Source organism: Neovison vison, chromosome 7 (assembly GCF_020171115.1).
Source record: "Neovison vison isolate M4711 chromosome 7, ASM_NN_V1, whole genome shotgun sequence".
Classification (NCBI taxonomy): domain Eukaryota; kingdom Metazoa; phylum Chordata; class Mammalia; order Carnivora; family Mustelidae; genus Neogale; species Neogale vison.
Genome location: NC_058097.1, coordinates 42,513,380 through 42,534,038, shown reverse-complemented (window position 1 = coordinate 42,534,038; position 20,659 = coordinate 42,513,380). Strand labels below are relative to the sequence as shown.

The following is a 20,659-nucleotide window of genomic DNA, read 5'->3' as shown; positions in this document are numbered from 1 at the left end:
TAAGAAACCCCTAGGTGATCCCTGCCCAGGAGCTGAGTGAGGAGGCCGGAGCCCACAGATGCCCTCCCTGCGCTCTCGCTTCCCCATGGAGCTGGGCTCTGTTAGGGATCCAGAAGCCCAGCTGGGACGACTGCATCGCCTGGCCCTGGCTGGGGGCCCAGGATGGGGCCTCACTCGGCTCCTGCGGAGAGGTGAGGGTTCTTTTAGCTCCTGCAGCTACCTGTGGGGTGCAGCTCAAGAGGCTGTGTGGAAGGCGGGCCTTCAGTGGGCCAGTCACCAGCTGTGTACCAGGCACCTAGGGCGCGCCAGCCTCTTTTGTCCATGATGGGGATTTAGGGACAACCTTCTGGGTCATTGTGAATGAAATCTATCATGAGAATTTAAGAAAGTGGTGAGGATGAAGTAGATACACCAAAAAGGGTGGTTTTATGAGAGCCAGTCATGCAACCCCCACCCCCCACCCCAGGGTGAAATAGCCACTGCAAAGGCCTTGAAGTCAAAACAAATTGTTAAGTAGCAGCGGAGGGGAGAAGGACTCAGGGAGAGGGTGGAAGCTAAGAGGCACTAGCCACAGACAGGAAAGGGCCTCTGAAATAGTGGGTGAATTCTGTTATATTTTGTTCTGTGTGTGATGAGAAGCCATTAGAGTTGTAGGGAGGAAATGAACATCTAATTTACAATGGGTTTTTGTAAATCGATTGTGTTTCTGGCCACTTTCTGAACTTAATAGTTGAAATTTTTTACTCTTTTACAGTTTTTGTTACCCACAGATGGTTGACAGTTTGATCTCATCCCTTTAAACTCTAATTCTTTTTTTTTTTTTTTTAACCCCGTGTAAGTTGTTGGCCAGAACCCCCAAACCTTATTGTCAATAGATATCTCTTTCCTTGTTTTTTATATTAAAGAGAATTAATCTGTATTTCTGCATTAAGTATTGTGGGTGCTCTGGGGTTTTGGTATATAATTTTTATAAAGTGAGGATGTTCCCATTTATTCTTAGTTTTTTGAGGTATTTGCCCCCCCTCAGTCATAAGTAAGTATTGAATTGTATTTTTATTTAATTTAGTGACTCATCATTTACATATATCACCCAGTGCTCATCATAACAAGTGCGCTCCTTAATAACCATCACCTATTTAGCTCATCTCCCCCCCTCCCCAACTTCCATCAACCCTCAGTTTGTTCTCTGTCATTAAGAGTCTCTTATGGAAATTTTGAATTTTATCAGTTGCTTTTTTTGTATCTACTGAGTCAAGTGTGATTTTTTGTTAATTCATGAATGTGTTTTCTATATTGATTGATTTTCTTATGTTGAATCATCCTTGATTTCTGGGAATAAATCAATTGGATAATCCCTTTTACTTTATTCAGGGGGTTAGCGTATGTGATCATAAATGGAATTGAAATACAATTTTATTTTTGGTTCTGGAAACTTATGTGGTTTTGGAATTAAGGTCATTCTAGCTTCATAAAAAGAGCCTTGCTCTCCCTCTCTCTCGCTCTCTTTTTTGGAACAACTTGTATCAGATTATACATGAAATGATTACCATTGTAATGATTATCTATATGATGCAGTGATTTGTGTTTTAAGAAGACCCTTCTGTAGGCAATACAAATGCAGACAATCAGTTAGAATGCCTTTGCAAAAGACAGTGGGCTACTGGCTAAAATAGAAGGCAGTAAATGTGACATGCAGATTTTTTTTTTTTTAGATTTTATTTATTTATTTGACAGAGATCACAAGTAGGCAGAGAGGCAGGCAGAGAGAGAGAGAGGAGGAAGCAGGCTCCCTGCAGAGCAGAGAGCCCGATATGGGGCTCGATCCCAGGACCCAGAGGCTTTAACCCACTGAGCCACCCAGGTGCCCCCCAGCATTCAGATGTTCTTAAAGGACCACCTTTAGAGGAATTGTGTGACAGTAACTAAGCTGGCTTAAGCCAAGTGCTTGATTGATTTTAGCCATATCTGCCTAGGACATAGGACTGCAATGACAGACACTGGGCATTTGCCCTCAGTAGGGAGAGAGGCAAGGGCCACAAGGAAGAAGAGTTCAGGATAATGGGTGTGGAGAGGAGGGTGAGAAGGAGGCTCTGAGCAGGATGGTGGGGGAGGGGTTGGCATAAGTGCAGTGCAGAGGAGGTTGTTTCTTGGATCCAGCTCCTAGAAGCAGAACTCAGAAATAAACTTGAGAGATTTCCTAAGAAAATCCAAGAGTTTGCTTTTCTTTTTCTTTTTAAAGATTTTATTTATTTATTTATCTGATTGAGACAGAGTGAGAGAGGGAACACAAGCAGGGGGAGTGGGAGCGGGAGAAGCAGGCTTCCCACTGAGCAAGGAGCCTGAGGTGGGGCTTAATCCCAGAAGCCTGGGATCATGACCTGAGCTGAAGGCAGACGCCTAATGACTGAGCCACCCAGGCGCCCCAAGAGTTTGCTTTTCTTGAAGAATTGGATGCTGGCCACATGGGACTCGTGTACATACACTGCAGTAGAGCTGGGTGGAGGCTGCCTTCCCTGGACAGTGCACGAGGCTCCTGTCAGCCGAGGTTCTGAGAAGTCCACGTCCCCCTCGCCCCTGGGGAACTTTGTGTGATTTTTGACACTTCTGGGGTGGCAGATGGGTGTCAGCATAGCAGGTGGTTTTCATCCCTTGTTGCGACTCTGTGGGCTCATTAACGGTGAGCACCTTGTTGAGACAGATCCTGAGTAGAGTCCCCTGTGGTTGGAGGGTGGGGCTTCCAGGGTATACAGAGAACCTGGGGTCAAGGCTCACCCAGTCAAGGAGGGACTGCAGGGACTGGGAATTGGCAGAGGTGTTGCATAGCGACCCCCAGGACCTCTGCCTCTGGAGTAAAGGGCAGGGACAGTCCTAAGCCTTGTTGCCCCTCAGTTGTCCAGGTGGATGGTGAGAACTCCGCTGGGCAGACGGGGCTCTTCCTCTCGGCGCTGCTGGGCCACAGCTCTGCTGTGCAGCTCTTGCTGACCTTTGGCGCCAACCCCAACCAGTGAGTGGACCGATGGCGGTGCCCCCACCGCTCCCCGGGGCCTGAGCCCCAGAGAGCCTGAGAGCCAGGCTTTCCTCCCCAGAGACCCACTCCCTCATGACACCCTTCCATCTTGATGACCCTTCTGGCCCCAGTAATCTCCCCCTTGTTCTCTGGATTAACCCCCTCTTGTCCAGCAGGGACTACTCCCATTCTTCTGCTACCTGCCATGCTCACAGTAAAGACCTTACCCTGTCCCCAAGTGACCCTCCTGTCCCGATGTCCACCTCCCATGTTCACTGCAACTCCTCTCATCCTCAGTGCTCCCATCCTGCCACCTCTTGTCTCTTTTCTGCCTCTTTCCTAATGCATTTCTGTCCTTGTTGTTCCACTGCAGCCGCTGCCTCGATGGCAGCACACCTGTGCACGCAGGCGCCTTCTCGGGCTGCAGCCTGGTGATGCTGCACCTGCTGCAGGCAGGGGGTGACCTGCGTCTGCATGACCAGCAGGGTCGCACACCTTGGGACTGGGCTGAGCAGGGTGGTGCCAAGCAGAGCTGGGAGGTGAGCAGTGGCCCAGGTGGGGTGGGGGCGTATAGAGCTGGTACCCCCATCTGCTTCACTGCACACGTCCCTCGTCCAGGTGCTGGAGCTATTAGAGCTGTGCCGAGCCCACATGTCGGCACTAGTGCATGACAGTGAGTTGGTGGTCAGTGCATCCCTGGGCCAGTTGCAGGCCGGCTGTAGACACAGCCTGTGTGGCTCCCTGTCCTTGCCGCGGCGGGAGTGTGCAGACAGGTAACTACCCATATCCTAAAGCCCACTCACCCACTGCCCCCAGCTGCCCTATACTTACCCCTGGACTTTCCTTTGCCCCAGGGCACCGAGACGAGAGCGCATCAGAAGACCCCCCCGAATTCCAGCCTTGGGGTTTGGCCAGGTAAGCGGGAGAGGTTGGGGGAGCAGGGAACATCCCTGTCTGCTTTGTGCGTCATAATCCCACTCCCCATCCCCAGCTGAGCTGCCTGAGGCCACTGGGGCTGGTGACAGGCATACCCCTTGCGGACCCCAAGGAGCTGCTGCCAGCCCAGGGCGAGCCCGACCGCACCTACGAGAGCAGCTCCCACACCCTCATGGCCAAGTGAGAGCCCCTTCCACATCCCCTGCCTGGCTGTCAGCAGAGTCTGGGAGGTGTCTAGTTCTGCTCCTTCCCTCGTGGGAAGACCCCCATTTCAGATCTGTGCTCTTTCCCCCTCCGGCATTGTCTAGCCTCCTGTGGAGGGGCCACTCCGTGACAGCTCGGAAGCTGAAGGCAGCTGAAGCTCAGCCGGATGTGCTGTTGGCTGACCTTCAGCACTGCAGGTATACCACCCCAAGCCTTACTCTGAGGATGGCCCAGTCCCCCAGACCCGTCTCCGGTCTGCCCTCCGGACTCAGGTGTCTCATAAACAGGAGGCCAGGAGTGTGGCAGTGAGCCACAGTTACGGTTCTTCACTTCTGGGCCAGCACCTGGTACGGAGCCCTCCTACTGGAGTGACCACCCCCCACCTTCCTGCTGTAAAGTGGGTCCCAGGGCTGTGTGCTATGTATTCTAGGTCACAGAGAAGTGACTGGGTGTAGGCAGAGGTACCGCAGATGGGGTATGAACTGGGTGCTGGTCCTGCAAGCCCGGTCTCAGTTTCTCCTCTGTCCGGTGGCTGATGTAGATCAGATGGTCAACCCCTGGCATGTGCTGATGTGCCAAGGAGCAGCCCCCACCACGCAGGTCAGGGCCTCCTTGTGAGTGGCCTGCTCTCCTCCCGCCCAGCACCCTGCACCACCCTAACCTGTTGCTGCTGATGGCACTGAGCCCCTCGGCCGATCTGTCAGGGCTGTGCCTCCTCTTCGAACCGGTGTGGCTGGGCTCCCTGCACGTGGTGCTGCACCCACGTGGGCCGAGTCCAGGAGGACCCCGTGCTGTGCCGGGGCTGCTGCCTGGCCACCTGCTGCTGCAGGTGCTGGAGGCGCTGCTGTTCCTGCAGGCCCGCTGGCACGCCCACGGTGGCCTTAGCTCTCACGCCGTGCAGCTGGTCCGGCCAGGCCTGGCCAAAGTGAGCAGCCTGGAGCACGGGCGGCCCCTGCACCAACACTGGCTGCAGCCCAGGTGAGCGCATACTTCCCCCGCCTGCCCCATATCCCTGTCCCGTGGCCACTGGCTCACCAGGCCCCTCGGCCTCCACAGGCCACAGCAGGGCTACTCCCGGGGAGGCTCAGGTCCAGGGCTGCCCCCGCCTCCTGAACTGTACCCATGGCTGCCACTTGAGCTCATCTGCGGTGACACGCCTGCTGCCACCTCAGATCTCTACAGCTTCTGCATCCTGGCCCAGGAGGTGTTCACCGGTCAGTGATTGATCCTACACCCCGGCCCTGCTGAGGTCGTCCTCTGGGTCGGGTGCCCCAATCATACTTCCTCACAGGACAGCTGCCCTGGGCTGGGAGGAAGGGGCCTGAGGTGAAGGCTAAATTGGAGGCAGGTGAGAGCCCGGCCCTGGATCCCCTGGTGCCGGCCCCCTACCAGGCCCTGGTTCAGGCTGGGCTGGGCCTGGGGCCAGCCGACCGCTGGGGCAGCCTGCAGAACACTCGCTACCTGCTGCAGGAGGCCATGGCCCAGGTACGGGATATGCTGGCCGGCCGGGGAGTGGCTGTGGAACCGTAGGCCGGACCCACATCACACACTCAGCCGCCTTTCCCCAGGACTCGGTTCCTGAGGTGAGCTCCTGGATGCACTGGACCACACGGTGCCCTGCATCTCAGGATTTCCTACCAGGTTAGAGGGCACGGAGTGGGTGGTGGCTGGTGCTGAGCTCAGCTCTGCTCCCCTCATTCCAACCAACTGGTCTGTCCCCCCAGACACACTGTACTGTGAGGTGGCTCCCAGAACTAAGATTCCACCCAGGCCTGTACCCCCTGTGATGTCCCTAGGCCTCTCCCCATGCCAGGTAGGAGCCAGGGCAGGGATGTGGAGGACCAGGGGAGCTGTGGAACACTGGGCAACTCATGACAGCTCCTGCCATTGTCTCCACAGGCCCTGAAGACTCCTGAGGTCACAGCCCACAGCAGAGTCCAGAGGGCCCCAGCCTGGGACTCAGGCAGCAGCTTGACTCTAGGCAGCAGCCCAAGTCCCGGCTCCAGCCTCTACCCAGGCTCCAGCCCTGCAGCCCGGGTCAGCCTGGACCACTGCCTGGAGCCCAGCTTGACAGTATGGATCCCCCCAGGGCCCTGTGCAACCACTCAGTTTGTTAAACCATGAGCCCTCACCCCAGTTGTCACCAGCCCATTTCCCCAGCTGCTTCGCCTTTGACTAGGGACCCCTCAACTGTCCTCTCACTGACCTGTGCCCCCTGACCAACCTGACTTCCCCCAGGGCCCTGCCCTACACTCCCAGCCTGCGGGACAGCCTCCCTGCTGGGGACCAGGATTCTGTGGCGCAGTTTGAGAGGAACTCAGCCAAGATGCCAGCCCTGCTGACCTTCCCGCCTTAAAGCCCACCCCCTGCCTGCTGACCCACAGAGAGGCCTCCCACCCCCTTGAAGGCTGCTGGCAGGGGAAGGCCCGGAGGGTGGGTGAGACAGAGGAACTGGAGCCTATCCCCCGCCCTCCTCCCCCTTCCAGGCCCATCCCGAGCTCCAGGGCTCCTGGGTGGCAGTTCCAGCCTTTTTCCTCTGCAGGAGCCCAGTACCGAGCTGATCAGAGGATGTCTCTTCTCCAGCCTGCAGAAGTGAGAAATGGGCCCTGCTGGGGGCCACCTGGGGCCCCTTCCTCATCCCTGTGGTGACCCTGGCTCCACCCCCATCCCACTACTCCCCAGGATGGACCTGCTGGAGGAGATCATAGCGGAGCTGCGGGGTGGATGCCCACTCGGAGACAAGCCCAGCTTTGACCCTGCTCCTGAAACCGATTCTTAAGAGTGCCTGTGACTGCCTTTCTGCAGACACCGCCCCTCAGAGCTTCCCAGGATGGACTTCCCATGCAGCACTTGCTGAAATGATAACGTGATAAAGCAATCCATCTGTCTCTGCCTCTTTGTTCCCTGAGTCTGGCCCCAGCATGACACTACCGGCCGTGTTTTCACCGTTTTTATTCATTAATTTTGTCAGATGGTTTAGTGGGAAGTGTGGGGGGAGATGGGCAGGAGCTGTTCCCCAACCCCCTGTGCACAGGTCAGGACAAGCTGGGGGCTCCTGGGAGAGGGAAGACAGGGTGCTGGCCTAGCCCTCAGATTTGTGCGGGAGCCCCCAGGAGGGGAGGTTGGTGGGGGGATGGGTGTGCCCTTCAGCCCGGAGTAGGGAAGCAATAACAGGTTAGGGACCCATATCAGAAACATGTTACAAAGTTAGAAACCTGGGGTAGGGGTCAGGAGCTCAAGAAAATACAAAACAAGGGACTGGATTGGATCAATATCAGTGTGGGGGAAGGGAGGGGAGGAAGCTCTCTCCCAGCTGCGGCTCAGCAATAGCTTCGGGTCTGACCCTCAGAGTGGAGGGACCAGCTGGGAGTGGGGTAGGGGGGTGGGGGACCAGCCCCCTCCCTTCCTTGCCCCCCATTCCTATACAAGGACCCTCGGTGGTGCTCACCCCCTCTCCCATAGGCTGGTGGGGCTGCCCTGTACAGCAGGAGAGGCTCTGGAGGGCCCCATGGCGCAGGTACCCTGTGAGGGGTGTGGGGGCCCCAGGGGGCCCTCTGTTTCTGGGGTAAGCGGGGGGCTGGGGGGCCAGGATCTGAACGGCTCCGGGGGTGTGCAGGAGGGGAGGAGGAGCTGGAAGAGGCGGGTGAGGGACCCCTAGGCCCCAGAGCTAGATTAACATACAGAGGCTCAGGCCGGGTAGGGCGCCTGGTGGGATGCTGGGGGGCTGAGTAGCCAAGGTGGTCATGGGGAAAGCACGAAGGGGGTGGTGGGTAGCTGAGCAGGAAGTCAGGGGACCTGTGGAGTGGGGGCGATTGGCCAAGCAGGCCATATGAGGCATTGAGCCTATCTGGGGGCATAGAGCGAAAGGGACTCCAGGACCTAGTGGGGCCAGAGTAGGGGGTTCCCTCACCCGTCTCGATTTCATAGTATAGGTTCTCTCCCCTGTCAAGTGGTGCAGGGGGACCTAAGGGGCTCCTCCAGACCGGGGCTGGGGAGCTGGGCTGGAAGGATGGGGAACCTAGGGGGTACAAGCCTGGTTTGGGGACCCCAAGGAAGGGCGGCAGGCACTCCCGAGGGGCTGAAGAGAAGAAGCCAGGAGTAGGAACCTGTGGCGGGACAGAATACAGGAACCGAGCTGCCATCTGTGGCTCATCCCCATACCCCCTGCACCCTCCACCTCTCCTGAGCTGAGCACTGACCTGGGCAGGGCCTCTGAGTCCCCTCCTTGAGGTCCCAGGGGGCCGCTGGTTCCTCACCAGGCTCCCGTCACTTTGTTGCCTTGGTAGGGAGGGTGGGGGTCCAGGAACCCAGGCACCTGAATGGGCTAGGGAGTTGGGGGCTGGCCCAACCCCTGAGGTCCCTGGGGGCTCACCGCCCACCTCCAGCGACAGTGAGCGGTGGAAAGGGGAGTGGGGAGCAGAAGGGGTGCTCCCATGCTCCTGTTGGCTCTGTCTCTGGGCCACCTGCTGAGCCCGCTCAGCCAGGGCCAGGGCCATGAGGCGTGCTGGGTTCTTGGGGGGTGGGGGTGGGGCCCCCCCAGGGCGCAAGAGGGACAGGGGTGGGGGCAGCAGCGGTGAATCCATACCAGGACCTACACAGAGAGAAATGGGAAGAGAAGTCAGCCAGGCTTGGGTGCACCTTCAGGGTTCCTAAGAGCATGGGGTGGGCCGAGCAGGACTCACCATGCTGGCCTGGGGCTCCCCGGGGAACAGGCAGAGCCAGCTTGCTGCAGATCTCCTGTTGGCAGGTGTCACTCAGCTGGGCCTCGGCTCCTCGCAGCAGCAAGGGGATGAGATGGGGCCGCAGGCTGGGGCTGGGGCTGAGGGCTGGCGTTGGGGTGACTGAGGCAGGCGTTCCCCCGGCCCCCAGCAGCTCCAGGACAGCAGGTGGCACAGATACGGCCAGGGGTTCTGAGATGTCCAGAGCAGTGGGCGAGGCAGGGCTGGCGGCCCCACGGGGTGAGAGGGCCTGGGGTGTCACCTTAGGTGGGAAGGCAGAGGCAGGGGCTGGGGGTGCCGGGCTGGCGGGAGGTGCCGGGTCCCCTGGCGTGGGGCTGCTGCAGCGAAAGGTAAGGGGATCGAAGTCGAGCCCCCGGAGCCCCTCCAGGCAGCGGGGTGGGCTAAAGTCCAGCTCGTCACCATCATCTAGCCAGGCTGAGGTTCGGTGTGAGGGTGAACCAGAGAGTGCCCCCAGCCCAGCTGCTGAGGATCCAGAGGACGAGGACTCTGAAGAGGAGGAGGATTCGGAGGAGGAGGACGACGAGGACAGGCTCTCGCAGGAGCCAGCAGGTGCCGGGCCCACAGGGAAAGCATCACTGCTGGAGTGGGGTCGCCGGAGCCTGTGCAGCCTCTGGAGGCCTGGAAGGGGAGCAGTTAGGTGTCAGGGGTCAGAACTTCATAGGCATATGGCAGCAAGGATAGGGTACATCACCCAGTGGGCTAGGCTGGGGAAGTTACATGAACAGGCATTCCCCTGGGCAGGGTCCCAGTGGCTGCAAATCCAGGCACTGTTCACACGCAAAATGAGAAAGGAAAGAGATGGCAAGGCCATGATAAGAATTGTTCTACACCCAAAGGCCAGTCTGACACCTGACAACCACAAGGCTGGTGAGCAGGAGACCAGTGGGACCTCCGAGTTCTCACTATCACTATCAGGAGTATAGACGTGACTGGTTGTTTTTTGGTGGGGGGGGGCGGGGTAAGCAATTGGGCCTTGTCCTGTAAAGTTGAACATGAGCAAGGCCCACAGCGCGCCCCTCCCCTCGTTCCTGGGTGCCTGGAACACTCTCCAGAGTGTGGTGTGTAAGGAGTGCTCCCCAGAGCCCCCAAGCCGTCAGGAGGAGGATAGACAAGTGACTTGGGATGGGAGAGCCGCACATGAATACCAGAGAGCAGCTAAGAGGCACAAGGCTGAGCAACACTCAGCCACATGGTTGGCAGTGAGCGGAAAGTCAAGTTCCGCATCCAGCACCCTTTCTTCGGAGACCTTCAACATTTACAAGACAGCTAGGACCGTGCCACATGTTACACGGAGGCCTGTAGGGGATAAAATCTTAGAGCAAGGAGATGCTGCCCATGGAATCCAGGGCTGCCTCTGGTGGGGAGGCAGCAGATGGCAGGGGGAGCAGCTAGCAGCCAAGGGAGTGGGGCTCTTTCACTTCTGGCCAGTGGGCTCACAGGTGGTCGTTTTATTACTTAGATTTTTTTCCAAAGGAGTAAATAAAAACCTGCAAGGGCCCTGCCTGGACCAGTGATCACAGTGCATCATGAACCAAGGGTGACACTTTTTCTAATACACTGAAACTCATGTCCAGATTAGGAACTAAAGAACATCAAAAAGGAACCCCAAACCCACAAATTTGAAGTACATTTAGAGGCCACCCCAGGGCCGCCAGCCCTCCCAGCTCCTCCACAGGGCCGGGCCTGGGCCACCTGGCGCTCACCAGCCCCGCTGGCCTGCGATGACAGAGACTCCTCGCTTTTGGCAGATCTCAGCGTGACTGTGTCAGGTCGGCCCCCTGCGAAAAGAGGCAGGATGGGCATGGAGCACTCCGGAGTGCCTCCCCTCCACCCCAACTCCCCACCCACTGCAGCCTCTGACCTGAAGGCTGCGGGGGTGCACGGGTGCCCCCCAGCCACGGTAAAGGCTTCTTTCGGGGAATGCTGGGGCCCCGGCCCAGTGCAAAGAAGGTCTTCCAACTGCTTCCTCCTGGCTTTCGCTGTTTCTCGCCTCTCTCCCCTTTCCTCCTGCGGTTTGCGGGAGACAAAGGAGAGAGTCAGAGGATCTGGGGCCTCCAGGCTGGCCCTGTGCTCCCCCAGCATTCCACTCACCTTTCCACAGGTGAAGCTGGGGCCTTGGGAGTAGTGGGCTCGGTGGGAGTCCCCAGCCGGCCCTGGGTCCGAGCCTGGGCTTCCTCCAGCGTCAGCAGGCGAGTGGAAGGGCCGCTGCCCGCAAGGGACTTGGGCCTGGGGAGGAGGCAGCGGCCTAAGGAGTTGGGAAAGGGGGCAGCTGTCAGCTCTGGGGGCCTCTCAAGGCCACAGGCAAAGCCAAGCGCCACAGCCCAAGCCCCGGCCCCGCAGCGTGCCCACCCGGGCTGGCAAGGCAGGGGGCCAGGGCGGATCAGGCGGGAATGGGTGGGCAGCAGGCAGGTGAGGAGGAGGAGTGAGGCAGGACGAGCTGATGAGGAGGCAGCTCCCAGCAGCCAGCGAGGGCAGCGGCTCTGGCTTCAGTTACCTCGGGCCAGAGGGCCCTCCGACGTGCTGAATCCTGATTGGGCTGGGGTCCGGGGTAGGGCGGGGAGTCTGGGTGGGGCCAGGGCGGGGTCAAGTCTGGGGACCTCCCACCTCCTCCCTGGTGGCCCCAAGGCCCCAAGAGCCCCCGGGAGCTACAAGGGGTGAAGGAAGAACGATGTGATGTCCGGGCCAAGAAGTGGGGATCCTGAGCGTAGGAGCTGAAATGAGAAGGGTGGGGAGGGGAGGGAGAGGCCGGGGCGGGGTCCTCAAGGAGCCAGGAGGGAGGTCCAGCTTCAGTGGGGTAGGGATAGGGCTGGGAGCCCACCTGCCCTCCCACTGCAGCCCTAACAATGAGGGGGCAGTAGCCAGGACATCAGGGGGTGGGATGGGCATACCTGCAGGGTCGAGGCCAGCAGAGGTGAAGGTGTCACTAAACAACACATCCACATGGGTGAGCAGGAATTCCACCACCACAGACTGCACCCGGACCTCCCGGAAGGCTGCTGCCCCACCCAGCCCCACAGACTCCAGTTCCATGGACCTGGATGGGACAAGGGGGAGGGGTGCCAGGTGCTTTGAGCCCAGCTGGCAGGTTCCAGCTAGGCACGATGGGAAGTCAACGGAAGAAATGACAGTCATCCAAAACCTCTGACCTCATCGAAGTGATCACATCTAGAATTGGGTTCTCAACCTTTCCTCAACCCCCTCCCTCCCTGCCTTCCCCATCTCAGTGCTCAGGTCAGACACATCCGGGTGATGCTCCTGACCCCTCTCTTTCCCCTCACACCTACATCCAGCCTCTCAGCGATCCCTGTCTGCTCCATCCACAAAAATCTCTCCATATTCTAAACTCTTCTCCCCCACTTTCCCCACGGTGGCCCAGCCTCCATCCTCCCACTCCCAGACATCACAGCTGCTCCTCCCTGGGCTCCCAGGTTATCCTGCCCCCTGCAGTCTGCTCCGGGCCACAACCAGGGGGAGCCTGTGACCCAGTCAGGGCCCTGCAGGCTCAGAGCCTCCCCCGCTGCACGTCTCTCATGGCAGAAGCAAAGTCCTTACCATGACCCGGAACCCAGAAGTTACTGTTCTGGCTGGTCCCCTGTCATCACTCTGACGTTGTCATCTCCTCCCCCTCAACCACTCACTCACTTGCTTGCTCCCTCCTGCCACCCTGGGCTCCCTGCTGGCCCTCCAGCACAGAAGTGCCTTCCCAGCCTCCAGACATTGGCACTTGTGTTCCCTTAGCCTGGTCTGCTCCCCCCCACATGTCCACATGGGTCCCCACCCTCACCTCCGGCAGGTCTTGACTCAAATGTTACCTTCTCAATGGAGTCTTCCCCACCCACCTTATTTAAAATTGTTAAGCTTCCTTCTCTCTTTTTTTTTTCTTTGTCCTAATAGTTCTTATATCCACCATCTCACGGACCACTTAATTCACGCAGAGCAGAGAGCTCCCCTGTCTTGGTCACCATCAAATCCTCTGGGGCTCACTTCTTATGAAAGCCTCGCCTGCCCCTCTAAAATTTTCAAAATTCCATGGCCACATGCATCTCCTTTCCCTGCTTTGTCATCTTTATCCTTGGAACTTGTCACCATCACACCACACTCTCTAGTTTTCTTGTTGCTAGCTCATTGTCCGTCTCCCCCATGAAAATGTGAGCCTAGGAGCACAGGTTCTTGCTCACTGCGGGGTCCTGGGTCCCTTGGCTGAGAACAAGAGCCCGCACCCAGGGGGTCCTTAGGAAGTATGTGTGGAATGAAGTGAAAGAGAGAACAGAAGCTGGGTGGGTTCTGGGTGGGAAGTGTGGGGCCGACTTGAGACCCAGCTTGTGGAAGGAAGCTGAGGGGGTCAGGCTGGTGGGCTGCCAGCTCACCGTAGCAGGTTGGGCGCCCAGACGATGGCCAGGTTGCGGGCATGCATGCTGGTGTTGGCACTGTGTCTTGCCATGCGGGCCAGGTGCCTCAGCAGGTACTCCAGGGTCCTGGGGGTGGCAGTGGAGGACAACACCTGAGCCTCAGCTCCCATGGGACCCCCCACAGGCCTTCCCTGCCCCTTCTGGCTTACCTGTAGTGAGGCGGGGGCAGCTGCTGGATGACATCGTGGACACGCACCAGGCGCTCCTCCTCCCCAGGCACGGACATGGCTTCCTGAGAGGAAGCACAGGCGTGACGGGGGCTGGTCGGGGCATCCTGGCACCCTCCAACCTTGCCAGCTCCCTTACTCACACTGAACTTCCCGTAGAGCTGGTATGTGAGCAAGGGATTCGGCAGCTCCCGGAAGTAGAGCTTGCAGAGGGAGGACACGCTGTGGATGTCCTGCAGGAAGGCGGGGCCGGACAGTTCAGGAATCCTCTCGCTGTCGAACTCATGCCTGAGGCCACCAGGTCAAGGAGAAGAAAGATTCAGGTCAGAGCTGACCCACCTGGCCATGTTCTTCCCCCACCTCCCAAAGGGTCCACAGACAGAAGCAACTCTCTTCCTGTGCTGGGCTCTTCAGAGGTAGTACCTTACAGAACTCCCTAACAACTCTGTGTGCCCCACTGAGCATGCCCCATTTTACAGAGGATGACACTGAGGCTCAGGTAGGAGGTGCTCCCGCTTGTGGCTACCCGAGGTCATCTGAATACAGAACGTGATCACAATGCTACTTCCACGAAGTTGTCATTCTCCTGGCTTCAAGAGGTCACTGGAAAATGTGGCCAAAATCCTAGCAGCCCCTGCTCAAAACTCTCTGGTTGTGTCCACTGCTCTTGGGTAAATGCCATCTCCTGTGACCCTTTCTTTGCCTCATCTCGCAGAGCCCCAGGCTCCATACTGTTACCTCGTGCGCCTCCTGTTAGCCCCAGGGATCCTGCCTCACTGCCTCCCACCTTAGACGGTTCACTCTGTCCCTCCCCAGCTCAGACCCTCCTGTGTACCCCCTTCCTCTGAGTAAAAGGCAAAATCCTAACAGTATCCGAAAGGTCCATTTACTCCAGGGACATGAGCTCCTGCTGCTTTCCCCTGTCCCCAGCACATGGCACAGGGCCTGGAAGAGAGATGATGCTCAGTGAGTGTTTGCGGAAGGGCTTGGTGGAAGGCCCTCACCGTAGCCTCTGGATGTTGGATGACACTCCTGAGAGCCGGTAGATTCCATCCACCACCCCGTGGGCCTCGATAAACTCAGAGCAGCAGCGAAGCACCTGGGGCACTGGGAGGAAGCAGGGGCTCAGGTCTGGGCAGGCTGCAATGGGGTGGGAGAAGCAGGCTGGGCAGGTGGACATGGGGCCTCACCATCTTGGCCTGAATTACTGAGGTGCTCGCCAAGGTCACAGCCAAACACCCTCTGCCGCAGGATGCCCCGCTGCCGCAGCCGCTGCCGAGAAGGGCGGGAGCGCATGAAGGTTCTGAGGAGACCCGCCAGCTTCCCACGTGGCCGGGGCACAGCTGTGGGAGTAAAGGCAAGTCACAGAGGGTCAGTGCGACCACTGGTCCCATGGTGGGTGGGATGGGCAGGGGCCTGGCCTCTTGTCCCATTACCTGAGGTCAGAGAGGAGACACCCTGGGGCGTTGGGACACCGCACTGGGGACCATCAGCTTCTGTGGGGTGAACAATGGATGGAAAGACTGGATGATGGGCAAAGAAGGCAGGGAAGCCTCCCCATTTTGTCCCTGGCACTTACCTCCCTTTAGTCCTGGACCAGGCCGCTCCGTGAACAGTTCCACACACTCACTGGGGAAGAAACCGACCTGAGGAGGGTTTGGGGACAGTGAGTGGGCCACCCTAGCTGGCGCGGTGCCCTGGCCCTCCCATCCGCCTGAGCCAGGCTCACCTGGAAGCCTCGTTTGCCCCGCCACCAGCTCCGATCCTCAGTGGGTGGCATGTCGATCACGGAGACAATGTCTCCCACCTGGGAGAGGGACGGTCATTGGAGGGAGGGTCAGAAGGGACAAGGGAAGTGGGGAGCCCAGCTGGAGTCTGCTTCCCCATAGTCTCACCTCGAAGGACAGTTCGTCTGGTGCCTGGGCTGTGTACCGCTTGATGACGTGCGCGGCGGCCACTGCAGGGATGTTGAGGGAGGCCTCCTCACTGAGGAGCAGGCGCCGGCCATGGTTGTCCAGCTGAGGTGGGGAGAGACCACGAGGAGGAGACAATAAAGGCAGAGAAGTTTCCTCCAGGCCAGGAGGAGGCCACTACCTGTCCCCCACCTGAGAGCCTCTGTCAGTCAGAGCTATGGGTCAAACACCTAAACTCTTGTCCAACAAAGCCCCTCTGCCCCTCTCATGTCCCGGGACAACCCGGTGCCCTCATCCTCTGTAGCAGACAAGCTCATCTCCTCTCTGAAAACCTGGTTGGAGCCACTGTGGGCCTGGTGTTCTAGGAGTTACAGTCATACCTATTTCTAACTGATAGATCCTGAAATGCTCACATGCGCACAGTCCAATGCCTGCTCGCTCCCTCGCTCGCTCACACACACACACACACACACACACACACACGCTCATTCTCCCTCACAGGCATGTGCCCACACAGACACTGAAATACCAGGGCCTTCTCCACTCTGGCTCGTTTCTTTCCTGCGCCCACACACACTCGCAAACTGGTCCTCGCTCCCTCCCAGCTCCAAGCCCCCCTTCCTGGGCGCACCTCCATCCAGGTGAGCACAGGCCCGCAGTTGAGGTTACTGTCCACCAGGCCCGACAGGGTCTCCAGGTACTGCAGCAGCAGGGGTACCAGCATCTGGGGGCAGGTTGTCGGGGGGCTATTGTGAGGGGACCTTGAGAGAGTTCGCTGCCCTTCTCTACTGCCCTAGCTCACTTCTAGGCAGGGCTGGGATTCAGCCTGAACGCATAGTGCCGCTCCACTGGTAAGCACTGACCTATTTCCGTATCAGTTAGTAAATGGGCTGCCAGGCTCCTGTGTGCCCGCACTGGGCGGGGCCCCGCTGACTCTCCCACTGAATCCCCTGGAACACCTCATCATCCTAAAACTGAAAGGAGCCTCCCTGCTGCAGCTTCATCATGGGCCTCTCCCTTCCGACTGCCTCCCACATTGCTCAGGAGGACACACCATAGCTGGGGGGCAGGGGGCTGAGACAACCAGCAGGTTACCTGGGCAGCTCTGGCACCCTCTGGGGGTGGAGGGAGCTCTGGGAGGCAGGAGAACCTCCTGTCAAATATGCACCGGTGTAGGTGGGCATCCAGGGATCGGAAGTCATCGTAACTTCGGAGAACTGGCCAGGAGCGGCCCTGTGGGGGCAGGAGGGACAGAAAGGGCCAGTAGTCCCATTACACTGAGCTGGGAACCACAAAGACCAATCTGTCAGGCCGGATGAGAAGGGGGTGGCCTCACCTGACAGGTCACCTGCACCCCAAACACCAGCTCATTCTCTCCAGAGAAGCTGGGGCCTTCGCGCTCTGGAGACAGCAGGAGCTGCAGAGGGAAACAAAGGCCCAGGGAGGGGCCTCACTTTTGTCCCAGTCCTGATCTTTCCAGGTGGGCACTATCTAGAGATGGGTCTGCAACCCTGGCCTTGGCCTCCCTGAGGGCAGGGCCTGGTGATGTCTCAGAGTACAGCATCCTGGCACAGAGCCTACACCTAACAAAAGGTTAGGTGAATGAATAAAGAAATGAACGAATGAATGAACCGTGCTCCCCTTCCACCCTGCGACTCTTGCCATTGACTGCTCAGGTGGGAGGAGCACCTATTCCTGAGACAGGTTTTAAGGGTAAAGTGGCTAATATTGCTTCAGGGCTGGGGAGGTTCTCGCCCTCCCACCTGGTGCAAAGCCCTCATACCTGAATATGGCCAAAGTCAACATTCTCATAGTGGAAATGGGCACAGTCGGCCAGCCGGGGGAAGGGACCTCGAGGAGCCGAGAGCCTGGGGGACAGGTACACATCACTGGTGGCTCCTGCATTCAGCCCCCCTCCTAAGCTGAACCTCACCCTCATCTCTCACCTTTTCCCAGGCTTCCCCTTCACACTGGGCCCCCCAGTGTGAGGCAAGGGCTGCACTGAGCCCTCCCCTGGGCCATCCAGGCTGTCAGTACTGCGAGCCTGTAGAATAGAAAGAAGAATCAGAGGCCTCCAGAGATGGGAGCAGAGAGACAACGGGAGCATTGTTATCTGTGAGCCTGGGCGCAGAGGCCCGAATTGCTCCATAGGCTGCCCTAAGCATGGAGCAAAAGGGTAGGTCAAGGAGAGGTGAGAGCAACTAAGGGTGGGCCTGCTTCTTTGTGTGTGGTCTGGGGTGGGGGGCTGGAAGAGCACAGCCTGAGGGTGAGGGAGAGAGAGCACATGCTGGTACCATCTCTCCCTGTTTAAAGCCCTCCTTTAGCCCCTGCGGAGTATAGTCATGCCCCCATGTGCCTCTCCACACCTTTTATTGATGTCTGGACAATCACAGCTCCCATCTTATCAATCTTCCTGCTTCCAACCTCTCCCCTCCTGCCAGCTTCTTCACAGCAAGCGCCAGTATAATTTTCATACCACACGTATCTGCCTGTCTCTCCACAGATCATAGACTTTCAACGGCTCCCTGTTATCTTCAAGATAAAGTCTGAATTCTCAGGTCTGTTTACCTCTCCAGTCCCATCTTCCCCCTTCGGCCTCCACTCTGGAAGCTTTCAAACTTCTAAGAGTCCAACAAAAGCACCATCTTCTCATTTCCTCCTAGGCCTTTGCAAAGGTAGTTCCCTCTGCAGGGAACACTCACTCTTCCTTGTGCTTTCCATAGGTTCCGTCCTCCTCATCCCTCAGGTCTCATCTCTCTCATTCCCTGTCCTGGAAGTGTTAGCCTGCTTCTAGACTCCTCTATCCCCTGAGGTTCTCCCATCCCAGCCCTGAGCACTCTGAGATACCACAGGTGACAAGTCCATCTCCCCCCACTGGACTGTGACTTCCCCAGGATCAGCGACCCAGCACAGAGCTGGGCACAGAACTGATGCTCCTCACAAGGAAGGTTGAGCCTAATTCTTCTCTGGGTCCCAGTGCCCACTCACACAGCAGGAGCTGGGTAAGATCTGATGAATAAATTAACCAGCTGCCAGATCGGTATTTCCCAGGCCAGGGTCTAGCCACTCCCTCCTTCATATCCCTGCGACCCCAGGTTCATCCTTGGGTCTCACCCTCGGTTCTGTCCCTCTCCAGCCCATGAAGCTCCCCAAGGCAGGACGGGACGTGAATTTCTTTGCGTCTGGAACATGGGCTCTGCCGGGAAGTATCAGGGAATGTCTGTTAAGTGAGCGAATGAGGGAATGAATGGATGAATGAGCAGGAGCAGCATGGTGGGAGGAGGAGATGGTGGGGAGGGAGGGTGAGGACAAGAAGATGGAGAAGGACCCTAGGATCTAGCCAGAGGTACACTGCTGGTGTGGGGTTGGGGTGTAAGGGCAGGGGAGATGCTGGAAAGGCCGAGGCTCAGGCCGATGGAGGGGTAGGGGAGGGTTGATTGAGAGGGAGCAGAACGGAGTGAGAATGAGAAGAAAAGGGTCAGGCTGAGGATGGAGCCGGATGGGGGTGGGGCTCAAGAACAAGAAGGGGGCTGGTGGTAGGAGGGGGAGGGGGCTAGCCAGGGAGGGATGGAGGTTGGAAGACGCTGAGGATGGCTGTGGGATGGGGGATGGCGAAGAACCCAGGAAGCTTCGGCAGGTCCCGGGGAGGGGGCAACCGGCGGTGCGGGTCCTTCCCGGGACTAGCCCATCCCCCCAAGCCTGGGTCCTCGGCCACTGTCACCTCCATCCAGGGCGTGGAAGGGGATGCACACTGAGGGGGCGGGGCCGGGTTAAGAGCTCGGGCCCAAGACCCGGGACGAGAGGGACCTCGACGAGGGGTGAGGGGCGGCGCAGGCCGCGGGCTCGGGCGGGGCCGGGGGCGGGGCGCGCGGGGCGGGGCCGCGCGCGGACAGACTGACACGCAGACGGACTGACGGCCGCGTGGGCCCCTCACCACCATTGTAGCGTAGCCTCTTCAGGCGCCGGCTGCGCTCGACCCCTTGCTCGTCGTCCTCGTCGCCGCCGCCGCCGCCATGGCGACACAAAGGGGAGGGCGCGAGCCGCGCGCGGGCGGCTGCAGGCCCCGCCCCTAACGGCTGCCCGTGGCTCCGGCGCGCGCCCCACGGAGGCGGGGGCAGCGGGGACGCGGCGCCGCTTCTCATTGGCTCCACCCTTGGCCTTAGGGCGACGCCCCGCCCACCTGTCGGCTTTTCATTGGCTTAGGCTTCGGTCCCATCCCTGGCTCGGTGCCTTCGGTCCCGCCCAGCGAAGTTTGACAGCGCCGCGCCCATGACTGCTCTTCATTGGCTCTCATTGCCCTCCTGAGACACACCCCTAGGTTCTTTATGCTTTGGTTCCAACACTTCTAACACTAAGCATTGAGCCCTCCCCTTAGTCCACTCTCAGTGACCAGTCCTCTGACATTTTTTTCCCCCTTTGACACTCTTAGTTGGGTTCTTCCATGGCCTCAGAGCTTTTCTCCATCCCCAGGCAGCTTTTCAACGTCTCAATCCTGTAGCTCCAGCTTGTCAGTCCTGACCCTGACACCGCCCACAGAATACTGAGGGCATTTGCCCATGGACAGTTTTCACGGACTCAGATACCCTGCCTCGGACGTTATCCTAGGCACTCTGAGATTCGGCCTTGCCCTCCCCACTGGATATTTGCCCTTGCCTCCTGCTCTACTGCTTCTTACAGGCCGGCCTCCAGCTTTGACTCCTTTTTCCTAGGAACTGGTTTAGCCCGCAATGCCAGAAACAAGACCACACCTCCCATAAAGCCAGTCCCAATCGTTCTGCCTCTGACTTGAGCCAGGCCCCCAAAAGGCTATTAACAACGCCCTTTCCAAGAGAACTTTTCCCCTGGTCATGTTCTCAACAGGGGCCCTCACCTCAGAGAGCACCGCTTTGATTTATTCACTCTTTCAAAAACTCTAGTTACTTACTTTGTGGCTACATCAGTAACCAAAACAAGGGAAAATATATCCTGCTCACATGGGGCTCAGAAGCTGGTGGGAGAAAACAATGAACAAAATATTCAAAAATATAGCAAATCAGAAGGTGATAAATTCTAAGGATAAAAAATTAAGCCAGGATTGGGGAAAAGGGAATGCTGAGGAGGGCTCAATTTGGAGTTACTTATTTCAGCTTATTGAATTTGCTGACTTCACTCCCATTGCAGGGATTTCTTACATGATGTTCCCATTGCCTGTAGTCTTTAAAATGACTGCAAATTCCTTGACACTGATTTCATGAAAAGCTGGAGTCTGTGTCCTCTACCCCTTGAATCTGAGCAAGACTGACAA

The 20,659-nt window shown here is 58.1% G+C and overlaps 2 protein-coding genes across 4 annotated transcripts; one reads left to right on the top strand and one right to left on the bottom strand.

The window, feature by feature from the left end:
* Positions 1–52: 52 nt before the first annotated feature.
* LOC122913298 (inactive serine/threonine-protein kinase TEX14-like) lies at positions 53–7,039 on the top strand. Its single transcript, XM_044260064.1, has 15 exons — positions 53–191; positions 2,890–3,004; positions 3,381–3,546; positions 3,626–3,780; positions 3,862–3,922; positions 3,999–4,123; positions 4,252–4,344; positions 4,790–5,125; positions 5,204–5,361; positions 5,439–5,632; positions 5,716–5,788; positions 5,872–5,960; positions 6,047–6,220; positions 6,690–6,739; positions 6,830–7,039. Exons 1-15 carry the CDS (start codon positions 59–61, stop codon positions 6,924–6,926), a joined length of 2,019 nt encoding a protein of 672 aa, XP_044115999.1. The 5' UTR covers positions 53–58; the 3' UTR covers positions 6,927–7,039.
* A 45-nt stretch (positions 7,040–7,084) lies between these two features.
* ARHGAP33 (Rho GTPase activating protein 33) lies at positions 7,085–19,380 on the bottom strand. 3 transcript variants are annotated; one of them, XM_044256356.1, is made up of 22 exons: positions 19,310–19,365; positions 18,490–18,571; positions 17,322–17,419; positions 17,159–17,243; positions 16,712–16,792; positions 16,471–16,608; positions 16,007–16,099; positions 15,358–15,480; positions 15,192–15,269; positions 15,042–15,108; positions 14,899–14,958; positions 14,653–14,805; positions 14,467–14,569; positions 13,606–13,750; positions 13,445–13,527; positions 13,254–13,361; positions 11,775–11,920; positions 10,978–11,131; positions 10,748–10,893; positions 10,590–10,664; positions 8,830–9,504; positions 7,085–8,738 (listed from the first exon to the last, which is right to left on the bottom strand). In XM_044256356.1, exons 2-22 carry the CDS (start codon positions 18,514–18,516, stop codon positions 7,468–7,470), a joined length of 3,909 nt encoding a protein of 1,302 aa, XP_044112291.1. In that variant the 5' UTR covers positions 18,517–18,571; positions 19,310–19,365; the 3' UTR covers positions 7,085–7,467. The 3 variants fall into 3 exon arrangements, with proteins under 3 accessions (XP_044112291.1, XP_044112292.1, XP_044112293.1); XM_044256357.1 differs by lacking the exon at positions 18,490–18,571 and having other exon boundaries at positions 19,310–19,380; XM_044256358.1 differs by lacking the exons at positions 18,490–18,571; positions 19,310–19,365 and having other exon boundaries at positions 7,085–8,253; positions 8,347–8,738; positions 17,322–17,429.
* Between the last annotated feature and the right edge of the window lie 1,279 nt (positions 19,381–20,659).